This window comes from Mustela nigripes, chromosome 5 (assembly GCF_022355385.1).
Source record: "Mustela nigripes isolate SB6536 chromosome 5, MUSNIG.SB6536, whole genome shotgun sequence".
NCBI classification, from domain to species: Eukaryota; Metazoa; Chordata; class Mammalia; order Carnivora; family Mustelidae; genus Mustela; species Mustela nigripes.
This window is the reverse complement of record NC_081561.1, coordinates 46,939,930-46,954,456: the sequence shown is the minus strand read 5'-3', so window position 1 is coordinate 46,954,456 and position 14,527 is coordinate 46,939,930. Positions and strand designations below refer to the sequence as shown.

At 38.1% G+C, this 14,527-nt stretch overlaps 1 protein-coding gene across 1 annotated transcript in view; it reads left to right on the top strand.

The window, feature by feature from the left end:
• The window catches only part of PRIM2 (DNA primase subunit 2), a 316,330-nt gene that overhangs the window by 47,237 nt on the left and 254,566 nt on the right, over positions 1–14,527 (top strand). Inside the window, exon 6 of the mRNA XM_059400190.1 lies at positions 14,175–14,276. Coding sequence (XP_059256173.1) covers positions 14,175–14,276 — 102 coding nt within the window. The remainder of the gene's footprint in view (positions 1–14,174; positions 14,277–14,527) is intronic.

Below are 14,527 nucleotides of genomic sequence, written 5' to 3'. Positions count from 1 at the left end.
TTTACCTATAGTTGTTTGAGCAGACAGTTTGAGGTGGATTCTGAAATTAGGTTCCAGGGATGGATCACCTTGTTGGCTCTCTTCCACTTTAGTGAGTGTGCTTCCTTTCATTCTGCCCATGTCTAACTTCTGTAAGCAGGGCTAGGTATCAGGCTTGGGGGACACTTAGGCCCTTACGGACCGTTCACTCTTTCATTGCATGCCGGAAACTAGGCTCTTTCCTCTTGTGGTTGACTGCTTCTTTCAGATTAGTTAGTAGAGTCAACTTTTCTAAGTTTTGCTATGGTTAGGTAATACAGTTAATGTATAAGGTAGCATCTTTTGTTTGTGTTATCTCTTGAGTTTGTGTCTGGCTCATAGAAGATGCTGAAAAAATATTTGTGTGATGTGGTGGGATGGGGTGGAATATATCCTGGCAGATTGTAAGTTTCTGGTCCTATTGTGTCCAGCTCAGGAATTACTGCTGTTTTGATTTACTTAGGAGACTGAAGAATTCGTGTATACATCACCCAGTTTTGCGGGGGGGGGGGGGGGGGAGGAAGGGAGAAAGGTTTTCCTGTAGAAGAGAAGAAATGAGCATAAGTATAAGGAATTAATCCTTTCTCTCTAGTATAAATTTTAGTATATTAAAATGTGCCTATGCTATTTTTAAAAAAAGGCAATAATAAAGTAACCAGAGGATTGATTTTTACATTGATCAGTTTGGCAGAATTACTGAGATATCAACATACTAATTAGAATCTCAGGGTATTAAATTATTGTTTGCTTTCTAACTGAATGTTTTGAATGATTATAAATGACAAAGAATTTTTAAGTGACATAACATAGCATGCTATCAATTTGGTAAATTAATACAGCAACACAGTGATAATTATTTCCTTTTATTTACTGTTTTCTCTGTTTCCTAAAAACTTACTGATTATTAACAATTTATTTTTCATTTTTTCCCCTTATTATATGGCTCTCTTTTATACATTTAAATGCAGAAAGTATGTTTTAAGAATTGGATTGTAGGGGTGCCTGGTTGGCTCAGTTGGAAGAACATGCGACTCTTGATCTCAGGGTTGTAAGTTCAAGCCCACATTGGGTGTAGAGACTGCTAAAACATAATAAAATACAAAAAAAAAGTAAAAAGGAATTGGATTATAAATAGAAAACATGTTTTAAGCTTTTATTTTAGGTTTTTGGTTATTTTATTTTCTGTTTATTTATTACTATGTAACAACTGCCCCCAAATCTAAAGTAACAATTCTAAAACCTAATAGCAAAACTTAAAATCAAAACCAAAATCTAAATCTAAAACAATAACCAGTTTATAATATTTCACAATTTTGAGGGATAGGGATTCATACTGGGTACTCCACAGGGCAGTTTTTCTGCCCACATGATATCATTTGGGGTTATTTGGTTGGCAGCTAGTTTGGTTGTAGGGATGTCCAAGGCAGCTTTACTCACATGCTCACTCAGTATTGAGGTGAGGACTTCTAGAAGGCTGGACTCTGCTGGGATCTCTTCATGTGATCCTGAAGGCAGGAGATTAGACTTCTTTGGTGACCCAGGAGTTCAAGAGAGCAAGGCAGAAGCTATCAGTCCTCTCAAAGATCAGGCATGGGACTGTCATGGCATCACTCATGCCATATTTTTAGTCAAAGCAGTCATAGTCCAGCCCAGATCAAAGGGAGGACGAACAGATCTCAGTTCTTAATGCTTAGAGCTTAATGGGAATGTCAAAGAATTTGCAGCCATTTTTAAACCCCACAGTAAGGTTAATTAATAGGTCACTGCGCATTTGAGAAACAAAGTGCCCTTTATAGATTTTAATACTTACTACCAATGTAGAACAATATTGACTAGAAATAGTGATAGCAATACTGGGCACCTGGGTGGCTCAGTTGGTTAAGCCTGGTCATGATCTCAGGTTCCTGGGATCAAGCCCCAAATCAGGCTCCCTGCTCAGTGGGGAGTTTTCTTCTCTCTCTCTTTCGGCTCTTCCCCCCAACTTGTGCCCTCTGTCCCTTTCTCTCAAATTAAAAAAAAAAAAAAAAAAAAAAGGAAAGCATGATAGCAATATTAAAAACCAGGATGTTTGCCTTCGCTACTTGTTTTATCCACACACTTTTTATTTCATTGTAAAAGAAATGATTCTTAATTGTTTCATTGTACACTGGATTTTTAAAAAAAATATTTTATTTATTTATTTGACAGAGATCACAAGTAGGGGGAGAGGCAGGCAGAAAGAGAGAAGGGGAAGCAGGCTCCCTGCTGAGCAGAGAGCCCGATGCGGGACTCAATCCCAGGACTCAGAGATCATGACCTGAGCCAAAGGCAGAGGCTTAACCCACTGAGCCACCCAGGTGCCCCTGTACACTGGATATATTAACCAATCTTTATTAATAATTGTATTAATATTGTTGGAATTGTTAACATGTCTTTTTACCTGCTTGTGCAGGTGTGTTTCATTTTTAATACTTTAAATAATTTATTTACATGTATTGATGTCATGCCCCTTTCCACAAAGGATTTGAGATGACTTGCAACAAGACACAGAGGACAAATATGTATCGAAGTAACATATAAATAACAGTGGATAATGAGGATCAAACAAAACAGTTAATAAATGGCATCACCATCTGCCTAGTGGCTAAAACCTAAACCTAGGAGTCTTTTTCTTTATCCTCTTCATCTATAATCTGTCCATCTATGTTACTACAAAATATATTCCAAATCTGTCCACTTGTTTTTTCTACCAGTGCTTCTCTAGTTTGGGCCATCATCATCTTTTCCCTTAGTTCCCTTTCTTCCTCTCTGGTCCATTTTACCATTCCTTCTCTGTTCAGCACAAAAATGGTCTTAAAAAAATTACAGTGTAAATCAGATCTTGATTTTCCTGTACTTAACATGTCTGTTTAATGACCAATTCTTAGTATAAAGTCTATCTCACCTTGGTCTGAGGGCTCTTTCTGCCTCTCAGCACCTCTCACACCATCCTGCCTGTCACTGCTCTCCATTGACCTTCTTTCTGTTATTGCAACCTGCCAGTCCTTTTCCTCCCTGGAAAAAGAACCTATGAGGACCTTTGCACTAGCTCCTTCCTCTGGTTGAGATGCTCTTGCCACAGGTTTTGCATGGTTGACTTGTTTTCAGTCATGTTTCCATTTAAAATGCCATTTCTTCAGAGAGACTGATTGGCCATGCAACTGAAAGTATAAATCCGCCCATTCACAGCGTGTCTTTTGTTTTATTTTCATCATAAATGGCTGCCTGATAGTTTCTTGTTTATTGTGTATTGTCTATTTCATTAAAATGTAAGCTTCATGAGAGCAGTTTTGTTCTGTTTTGCTTGTTTGTAGCTGGATCCCATCTTGGAAATGGTGTTTGGTGTACGTAAGTTCTCAGTGTTTTTAGAAAGAATTCTACATAAAAAAACCCAAAGTTTAGAACTGGTAGTGGTATTTCCAGGATGTGATAGATTTATTTTAGAAAAGATGATTCTTTTCTAAAAAAAGAATGCCTCACTGGCTCAGTTGACTGGTAGAGCATGTGACTGACTCTTGATCTCAGGTATGTGAGTTTGAGCCCCATGTTGGTTATAGAGATTACTTACAAATGAAGGTTTAAAAAAACAAACAAACATTGTTTCTCTGGGACTTATTCTTTAGACTGGTAATATACATCAGAATCACTGATGGGTCTTTAAGAAAAATACACACCTGGGCTTCATTCTGAGATTAGGAGGCACCAGGAATCTAATTTTGGAAAGCTCCACTGCAAATCTGATTTACATCCTTGTTTAAGGACCAGGGTCTGAGAGAGAGAAAGCTATGTGGATGCAAATAGAAAACTTCTGGCCAAATATTTATAAACATTTGAATATTGTTGATGTGAAGTTTATGAATAAGATCTCTGGGAAGCCTTATTTATATCTTTACTCTAGAGGCCATTGTAATAGACTAGTGATTCCAAAGTTGTGTGCTTAAGATGATCATTTGGGAGTGTGGGAAGGAAATAAATAATTCAGCTCATATAGTTTTAATCTCATTCTTTTTACATTTTGGAGTGGGGGGGTAAGGCATGTTATGAATACATAATATACAGTAATGTATGTAATTTATAAAAATACATGTAGAAGTATGTGCTCAATATTTTATTGATCAAAATGTGGGATCCAAAGGGCATTAGAGATCACTCTGCCAGTCAGGTAGATTGTGCGGTGGTAATAACAAATGATCCCTAAATCTCCGTGACTACTAAAAAGGTTTGTTTCTTGTTCACGCTCTGTGTCTCCTGTGGTTCATCTTCAGCCTTGCTCTGTCATATTGATGCTGTGACTCAGATTGATCGAGCAGCTTTTATCTGAAATTTCACTAGTTGCTATGGCAGAGGGAGGAGAGAACTGGGGAAAGCACATGCTTATGAAGTTTTTGCTTGGGTGTGACACATGTCACTTAGATTTCACTGGCCCAAGCAAGTCACATGGCAATGCATGAGTCCAGCAGGTGGGGGATGTACAACTGTCTGTCAGGGAAGGAGTCTGCATAGGGTGAATAGCAATGCAGTATACACAGACAGCCTCTTACTTGTTTACTGTGTGGAGCATTTGCCTCACCAGAGCTCTATTTTAATCTCCTCTTAGGCGTGCCGGCAGAGCGAAATTGCTCTCCCACTTCCTGGTTTGGTGGAGAGTATCAAAAGGAGAAGGATCCACAAAGCCCGAGTCCTTAATTCTGTTAGTAAGGCAGCATGTAAAACAGTGTAATTATAACAGTATAATTATAAGACATAAAAATAAAGCTTTACACAAATTGTTAAAGCCCATTAATTTTTGCTTGACAAAAAGACATATACCATTATACAATATGCCATTTGAAACATAGAGGTACTGACTATTTGGTGACTGCATATGCATAATAGGGATTGAGCTGTGGGGAACTGTGAATAGTGGTGGAAAGAGAAGAGCTTCAGAGATCAAATGTTCAGGGCCTTTGCTAATTGAAAATTAATCAGAGTGAAGGTTGAGCATCTCTGGAATAGTAATTTAAGTTACTCAGGAAATGTGATTCCATTTAGAACAGTTTGCTTATATACCTCTTTTCAGGAAGATGTTGAGAATACTCAAGGTTATTTTAGATTTTTTTTTTAAAGATTTTATTTATTTGACCGAAAGAGAACAAGTAGGCAGAGCTGCAGGCAGAGAGAGAGGGAGAAGCAGGCCCCCGGCTAAGCAGATAGGGCGGTACGGGGTTCGATCCCAGGACTCTAGGATCATGACCAGAGTTGAAGGCAGTCGCTTAACTAACTGAGCCACCCAGGCACTCCAATTTAGGTATTTGAGATAATCAAGTCAGTAGCAGTTTATACTAATTAATAAAGTTTTGTAAAATCATATATTTTCACTGAGAATTTTCTTTGGCCTTTTAAATTTTGGTTATAACTAAATTGATAAATGACAATTTAGAATGTGTGTGACAAATGGATGAACTTTTTAAATTCACCAGGGAAAAACAGTATTTACTGAAAGGCTGTAACACAAGCAACAACCTGAATTTTAGATAAGAGTATTGTGTGATTTGGAATGCACTGGGCTACTTTTGGGTGAATGATTTAGGAACACATTGAATTCCTTAGAATTTTATTTGTCATTTCTAATCTAATCAAGACTAGGCAATTTTTTTCCTAGTTTTTGGGAGGGTACATTTTTTTTTAATTAAAAATTTAAGATTTTATTTATTTTAGAGCATGTGGGAGCGTGAGCATGGGGAGGAGCAAAGAGGAGGGAAAGAAAGGGGAAAGATTCTCAAGCAGATTCCATGCTGAGCTCAGGGCCCAATGTAGGGTTCAATCTCATGACCTTGAGATCATGACCTGAGCTGAAACCAAGAGTGAGATGCTTAATGGACTGTGCCACCCAGGCATCCCTGGGAAGTTCATTTCAGTGAAAGAACTAATTGCTATTTTTTTTTTAAGATTTTATTTCTCTATTTGATAGAGACAGAGATCACAAGTAGGCAGAGAGGCAGGCAGAGAGAGAGGGGGAAGCAGGCTCCCTGCTGAGCAGAAAGCCCGATGTGGGGCTCGATCCCAGGACCCTGGAACCACGACCTGAGCCGAAGACAGAGGCTTTAACCCACTGAGCCACCCAGGTGCCCCTAATTGCTATTTTTTTTAAGTAAGCCCTATACCCAGTGTGGGGCTTGAACTCATGACCCCAAGATCAAAAGTAGCATATTCTACCAGCTGAGCTAGCCAGGTGCCCTTTATTACATTCTTTATTATTCTAGTTTTCTTCAAAAACTTTCGAAGAAAAAAAGTTAGTCTTGACTCTGTTTCTAAGGCAAAAGACTATTTAGACAAGTAAAGTCTTATAATTTATTATGTTGTATGACCAGTAAGGTGATGTGTGCTTCCACTGCTTCCCTCATATTTACTAGGCAAGCAGTTAACTGCTTATAAACTACCTGTGGTATTGTTAATACAAATATTTGAGCTGAGTTTAGGGAAAGGGGAGATACTATATTACCCTGGAGAAGTATTAGCATTATATATTGATGTGGGATTTGTTTAGGTGGAACCCAAAAGAGTATTAGGAAAAGTGTCTGTATGTTCAAAGATGCATATTTTTTTCTTTGTTGCTGTAATAAGTGATTATAAAAGGGCCCTGATGGATTAACATACCTGAACTTCAGTTTTGTCAGCCAATTCAGTCAAAACTATTTGGGTAAAGAAGAATATGCCACCAGTTATAGTTACTTTCATTAATGGTGGGGAGAGTAGGCATGTATACTAGGGTTTTATTTAAATCCATATAAGTGTTCATTAGGCAAATTCAAAGTCCAATTTTCTATTTATCTTTTTATATTTCCAGTTGTAAATTCACTTAAAAAATAATGAAAACTTTCAAGAAGACATTAAGATTTCTTCTCCTTTCATGTCTCCCTGATGAGTTTCTCTATCAGTTGCTGTGTGAGAATTACAGTTTGACTCTAAAACTGGTCTAAACTATAGGTACATTTGCTCAGATTTTCTCTGTGGTATATATCTGGTCATGCATTTGCGTTTTGAAGGATTTCTCTTATGATGTGCAAAGGAAAAGGTAGATAGGCAATTAAATAGAGAGATAGATGAAGAAAACAAATGCTGAAGTGGAGTAATCTGGTATTACCTCTTAGGAAAATATTTGCTATTGCTAAGCCTCAACTTAAAACACTGTAGAATGAGTGTTGATTATATATAATTTGTGCTGTGACACCCTTTAAAATTTTTACCTATAAGACTTATAGCATGACATCTAGTTATGTGATATTTTTAGTTTCTGTGTTTTTATCCTGTTCATTACCAAAGAAGAATTGCAGTGAAAATTTTAATTGATAACTTCCTTTTGATGTTACATGTTTGTCTAACTCTCCTGCAGATTAAATGAAATAGTATCAACTAGTGTAACAAGTAGATGGTAATGCTTGGGTCTCAACCTCCATTGTCTTTTTAAATAATCTGGTGGACACAACTAGACTGCCTTTCTCTCTGCTGTATTTCGACTTTCATATAACACTTATGAGCAAATACTTTAAGCCATTACATGGTGGTGGGATAGCTGTCCACCAGCCTGTGATTCTATTTCAGTAGTATTGCCATCATTCTTTTCATAGTATGATTTGTGTAATTACTTAACTATTTTGTAGGCGTTCTCTGCCTGTGCTCTTTAGAAACCGACCACAAAAGGGCAGGAAGGGAGTGATGTTGGGTTGGATGGGTATGCTTTGGGACCAGCCTCACTTCTATCAGAGTGGTGTTGGTTTTTTTTTTTTCCCCCCTGATTTCTGCAACATAATACCCTTCTAGGTAAGATTTCCTTTCAAGGAGGCTTTCAAAGTATGCTGGATTTTTATCTTTCAGTGAAATAAACAGAAAGAGAAGCTTAACTAATGTTAGTAGTTAAGCAGCAATAGTCTTAGCCTTAACAGATTTGGATAAATATAGAAATCATTAGGCATGCCTAAAGTGGTGATTCTGTAGTGCCACTTAAAGATTTTATTTATTTATTTGTCAGAGAGAGAGAGAGAGAGAGAGTGAGTGTGTGAGCACAGGCAGGGGGAGTGGCAGGCAGAGGGAGAGGGAAAAGCAGCCTCTCCACTGAGCAGGGAGACCAATACAGCACTCGATCCCAGAACCCTGGGACCATGACCTGAGCTGAAGGCAGATGCTTAACCAACTGAGCCAGCCAGCATCCCTCGCCAACAGTTTTTTAAATTTTGAAGTAAAAGAACAAAGTAAAAAGGATGTGCAAGAAGGCAGTGAACATGTAGAAATTGGAATAAAAAAACACCATTAGAATAACATTCATGAAATACACAAGGAATAAATTTAATAAAGCATGTGCAAGTGTAAGGAAGAAAATAAAATTGATCTCTAGTCCTCCCCCTTTTGTTTTAAAGGATTTTATTTATTTATTTATTTGACAGAGAGAGAGAGAGAGAGAGAGAGAATGAGCGTGCACGAATGCACACAAGTAGGCAGAGTGGCAGGCAGATGGAGAGGGAGAGCAGGCTCTCTGCTGAGCAGGGAGCCCGATGAGGGGCTTGATTCCATGATTTGGCCGAAGGCAGACGCTTGACCTACTGAGCCACCCAGACATCCTGATCTGTAGTCCCTTTATCCAGAGTTACACAGTTTTACTTCGGTCTAAACTTTTCTGCCACCCGTAAACTTAGGCACACAAACACGGACATGGAATCTCTTAAAGGTTTATTTTAATTTGTCCTCACCTAGTTGTATTAATTTACTTTTACCTAACAGTGTTCATGGATATCTTTCTTTAACAGTAATCTTAAGTATTCATAATTTTAAGCATTTTACTATTATATTTCATTACAACACAGTTCACTTTTGTTTACTTCTTTAAAATGTTTTATGGCATGTGGGTGGCTCAGTGGGTTAATTGCCAGGTTATGGGATATGTTTACCTTCAACTTATGAAGTAATGCCAGATTTTCTGAAATGTTTATACAAATTGGTGTTCCTGTCAGTATGAGAGTCCCATTGCTCTACACACTCATCTGTGTTGTCCAACTGAATTTTAGTTCTGGTGAGTATGTAATAGTATCTTCATTGTGTTATTTTGTTCCCAAAATTGTAATATGAAAAATTCCAAACATACGGGAAAGTTGAAAGAATCTTACAGTGAATATCTGTATGTACTCACTATCTAGGTTCTATAGTTTACATTTTAGTGTACTTGTTTTATCACTTACTTTCCATTACTGTATTTATCCATTTCAGAGTAAGTCTCTTTCAAAATTGGTACAGTTCCCACCAGATACTGTAGCCTGCATGCCCTTAACTAGAGTTTAATGCTTGTTTGTTTGTTTGAATATAACCTCAAGCTTTTATTGTCTTCATATATAACAAAGAATGAAGCTTAGAACTGGATCACTTGGCCCTTTCTCTTATCTCCTCCCACTTGCATCACTTACTGGCATTCTTTTAGAACTGCTGTTTGGCTCAACACATTCAAGCCTCAGCACAGTCTTTGTAGTTAGCCTTTTTCTGGAAAATCTGCCCACTTAACCCACTCTGCTTCCTATCGTAAAGCTGCTTTCCCTGGGCATAAAAAGAATCTTTGCCTTTCTTCTTCTGTGTCACTTTGTGGAGTTGGTGCTTACCACAGTTCTTGCGGAAGGTACAGCAGGTTTTAGGAATGTTTACCATGTTTGCAAGAGTGCTACTGGCACAGAAAGAAAGCTAGAGTTCAATGTTTGTTAACAGTTCTCTTTATTTAAGGTAAAGCTTACATACAATGAAAGGCACAACTCTTAAGTATACCATTCATGAATTTTGACAAATGTGTGTGTGCAACTCAAACTTGGCAAGATATAGAACATTACTTTCAACCCTGAGAGTCTCCTCATGCTACAGAAAATCCCTGTTCCTGCTCTCCAAAAGGCAACCACTATTCAAATCTTTATTTATTTATAAAAGATTTTATTTATTTATTTGACAGACAGAGATCACAAGTAGGCAGAGAGGCAGGCAGAGAGAGAGAGGAGGAAGCAGGCTCCTTGCTGAGCAGAGAGCCTGATGCGGGGCTTTATCCCAGGACTCTGAGATCATGACCTGAGCTGAAGGAAGGCAGAGGCTTAACCCACTGAGCCACCCAGGCATCCCTATTTATTTATTTTTTTAAGTATTTTTCTTATTATTAGAGAGAGAGAGGATGAGAGGAGAGAGGTCAGCTGGAGAAGCAGACTCCCTGCTGGGCAGGGAGCCTGATGTGGGATTTGATCCAGGGACTCCAGGATTATGACTTGAGCTGAAGACAGTCGCCTAACCATTAACTGAGCCACCCAGGTGCCCCTCAAATCTTTTTTAAAAATCATTTTTTTAAAAAAGATTTTATTTATTTATGTGAGGGATTGAGAACAAGCAGGGGGAAAGGGCAGAGGGAGAGAGAGAGAGAGAGAGGCAGATTTTCCACTGAGCAGGAAGCCCAATGCAGGGCTTGATTCCAGGACTCCGAGACTAACTATGACCCAAACTGAAGGCAGTTGGTCAACCAGCTGAGCCACCCAAGAGCCCCAGCTACCATCATATTTGTCTTTTATTTCTTTATACATATTAATATAGTTATTATCTATATATTTTGAGTCTTATTGTTAGTTATGAAGTGATGTTTTATTGTGAGCCTTGTTATAAAATACAATATGCTTGACATTGTATTTGAAGATGAGTTTTCAGGAATCCTTTGAGGCATACTGGAATGTGCTTTTCTTCATAGAGGATATGAGTTTGCTTATGCCAGCTGTCTGGGGGTATTAGATTCAGAGACCACCTTAAAAGAAGTTCAAGGCTTGGGATTTCACTGATGACATTTGAGCAGGAGGATTTCTTGTTAGATTCCACTCCATATATACAAACTCACTCAGAGCTTGAGTGTGTGTGTGTGTGTGTGTGTGTATATATATATATGTATATATATATATATAATATATCTATGCTTTAAAGAAGATGCTTTTATTTATTTACTAATTAAAAGATTTTGTTTGAGAGAAAGAGAGTGAGAGCAATCATGAGCAGGGGGAGGGGCAGAGGGAGAAGGAGTAGCAGGTTCTCTGTTGAGTAGGGACTTCATTGCAGGGCTTGATCCCAGGACCCTGGAATCATAACCTGCGCTGTAGGCCCAGCCAGCCAGTTTCCTGAGTGGCTCCAACTGAGCCACCCAGTTTCCCCTAAAGAAGATGCATTTAAAGATTTTCTCATTGTTGGGGCGCCTGGGTGGCTTAGTGGGTTAAGCCTCTGCCTTCGGCTCAGGTCATGATATCAGGGTCCGGGATCGAGGCCCACATCAGGCTCTCTGCTCAGCAGGGAGCCTGCTTCCTCCCTCTCTCTCTCTGTCTGCCTCTCTGCCTGCTTGTGATCTCTGTCTGTCAAATAAATAAAATCTTTAAAAATCTTTTTTTCTCATTGTTATTTCTTTGATTTTTTGTGAGAGGTTGATCTGAATAATATAGCTTGCTTTACTGAAACTTAAAGTTCTACTGAAATTTACTTACCTACATACCTGTTCTTGGACATTGGGTTTTTTTTTCTCTTCTTATTGTAAATAACATTGTGATGAAAAGAAATTGTTCCCATGTATGTATTTCTCCTGTTACTTCAGATTGATGCTGGAAGTGAAATTGTTAGGGTCTGCTCATTTGAAGTCTTTTGATATGTATTGTCAAAGTGCCCTCCACACACTGTATTTTCTAAATCTTTGAACTTTTTGCATTTTAATAGGTATAAACTAATACTGCATTATTATTTTAATTTACTCTTCTCCCCATTCTTCACCCCCTCCTTTTTTAAAAGAGAGAATTCATGCTTGCGAGAGGGGAAGAGCAACAGGAGAGGGGGAGAGAGAAAAATCTTAAGCAGGCTCCATGCTCAGCTCAAAACCCAGTGGTGGAGCTCAGTCTCAGGACCCTGAGATCATGACCTGAGCTAGAATCAATGATGGGATGCTTAACTCACTGAGCCACCCAAGCACCCCATCTTCCCCTTTCTAAGTAGGAATGTTTACCATGGTTATTCTGTCCCTATTGTAGCACTATTTATTGAGTGTTTGTGAGGAGGGTGTTGTGTGTGTGTGTCTAAGTGGAGAGGACATGAGCAGCTTTACCTTCTTATATAGGGACTATCAAGCATCACCCATGGATACCGAACTTTGAGATTAATGCCGTTACTGTATAGAACTTTTAGATTGTCTCACTTTTGATAGGAGTGAATGTATTTTATATCATAAGTTGAGTGAACTGTAAATTGGTGACTAGAAGAGTGGATTGCTGTATTCATTGATACTGTTCACCAGTAAATTTGGGTTCTCTTCTTTTTGGGCAAGTAATAAAATTACTTTCCTGCTCCTTTGAGGATAGCATGCAAAAAAATGATACGCTTTTGTCAATGAGATGTAAGTGGAATTGACCTATATGACTCTTAAGAAGAACGAGTTTGCCATTTTTTGTTCCTTCTGCTTATCATGCAGGAGATTGGAGCCTCCCTCAGGCATCTGGTTGCTTGGTCAGAACCACTGATAGTGAAGCATTCCTGCTCCTGCCGCTGCCTCCCCACCATTCCTCCTGAACATGGAGAAAAGCAGGAAATACCATTTTTTGTTAAGCCACTGAAATTTATAAATTCTTTGTTATTGCACCATAACTTAGCCAATCCTAACTAACATAGATGACTATAAAAGTGATCAGAAGGGGCACCTGGGTGGCTCAGTCAAGTGTCTGCCTTTGGCTAGGTCATGATCCCAGGATCGAGCCCTGCATTGGGCTCCCTGCTTGGCAGGAAGCCCGCTTCTCCCTCTCCTACTTTCATTACTTGTGTTCCCTTACTCACTGTCTCTCTGTCAAATAAATAAAATCTTAAAAAAAAAAGTGATCAGAAAAGCTACAAAGCTTTTCTCTGATCATCTTAACAATTATAAAAGAGTATAATTTTAATTTACTTTTATTGTCACTTACATGATTATTGTGTGTATTTTGCTTTTAGATTACTAGTACTTATATCCTCCTATTATCTTGGGGCTTATTGAGTGTAACCTGGATGTTAAATGATCTAAGTATTCCCCTCAATATTTGATTTATATTTTATCTTCATTTACAGATCTTTTTTTCTCTAGAATTTTGAAATTTTTATCTAGTCAGATCAATCTTTTTATTTTTAAAGATGTAATCAGTCTGAGATAGTAGATCTACAGATATTTCTAGAAAAGCTGGTGTTTTAAATTTGAAATTGTTTTGTATGACTAGAAAATTGAGAAATATGTTAAACCACTTTTAATTGCAAATAATATATTGTAATAAATTAATATAACTCTTGAATTGGAATCATGTTCCCAGTTAGACTGTTATGCTCTCATAGACTATTTTTAGTCTATGGTAACCTGAGTTTTTTTTGTTTTTAAATTTTTATTTATTTATTTATTTTTAAAAAGATTTTATTTATTTATTTGATAGAGAGATACACAGCGAAAGAGGGAACACAAGCAGGGAGAGCGGGAGAGGGAGAAGCAGGCTTCCCATGGAGCAGGGAGCCTGAGACGGGGCTCGATCCTGGGATCATGACCTGAGCTGAAGGCAGCCACTTAACAATGGAGCCACCCAGACACCCCTAATCTGCGTTTTTATTATAATTACCTATTGTGGGGCACCTGGGTGGCTCAGTGGGTTAAGCCTCTGCCTTTGGCTCAGGTCATGATCCCAGAGTCCTGGGATCGAGCTCCGCATCGGGCTCTCTGCTCAGCAGGGAGACTGCTTCCTCCTCTCTTTCTTCCTGCCTCTCTGCCTACTTGTGATCTCTGCCTGTCAAATAAATAAATATTAAAAAAAAAATTACCTGTTGTAATACTTTTCGGGTTTTTTTGTTTGTTTATCATATGTTCTCAGAAAATGGTGGAGTAGAAATTTTAATGTATATTGAATTTAAATTTTCTTTCATATTTTGGCTCTCTTAATGATAGTAATGAGTTATTACTCATATTAGGAATGATTTGAGATACCAGGACTTTAAAATTTTATAAAAGTATTGAATCCTTACTAGAACAGGAAAGTATTTTATTGAAACTGAATGTAGATTTTTAATTTCTTTTTTTTAAGAACTTTAATTTTTTAAATTGTATAAAATATATTTCCTTTTAGATAAGTGATGACAAGAAGAAGCTCCGAGAACCAGAGATTCTTGCTTCATCACCCAGTTTGAGTGGATCTAAGGTAGACTGGGAGTCGGAGTCAGTTTATAAGGTATGTAAACTTTTAAAATACATCCTAAGTTTTATTAAATATATCCCACTGAGCTTTTTATACATAGTTAATAAAACCAATCGTATAGCCTCTGGTAACTACTCCCTCTTCTTCTCCCTCTCCTGTGCAGAATTCATCTTCACCCCCGCTGAGGGTGTGCCAACAGTCTGCAGGGCTGTCCCACAGAGTCTACACACTGTCTAACCTTATTTGGTTAGACTAGACTGGTTAGGCTAGACTCTGACCCAACC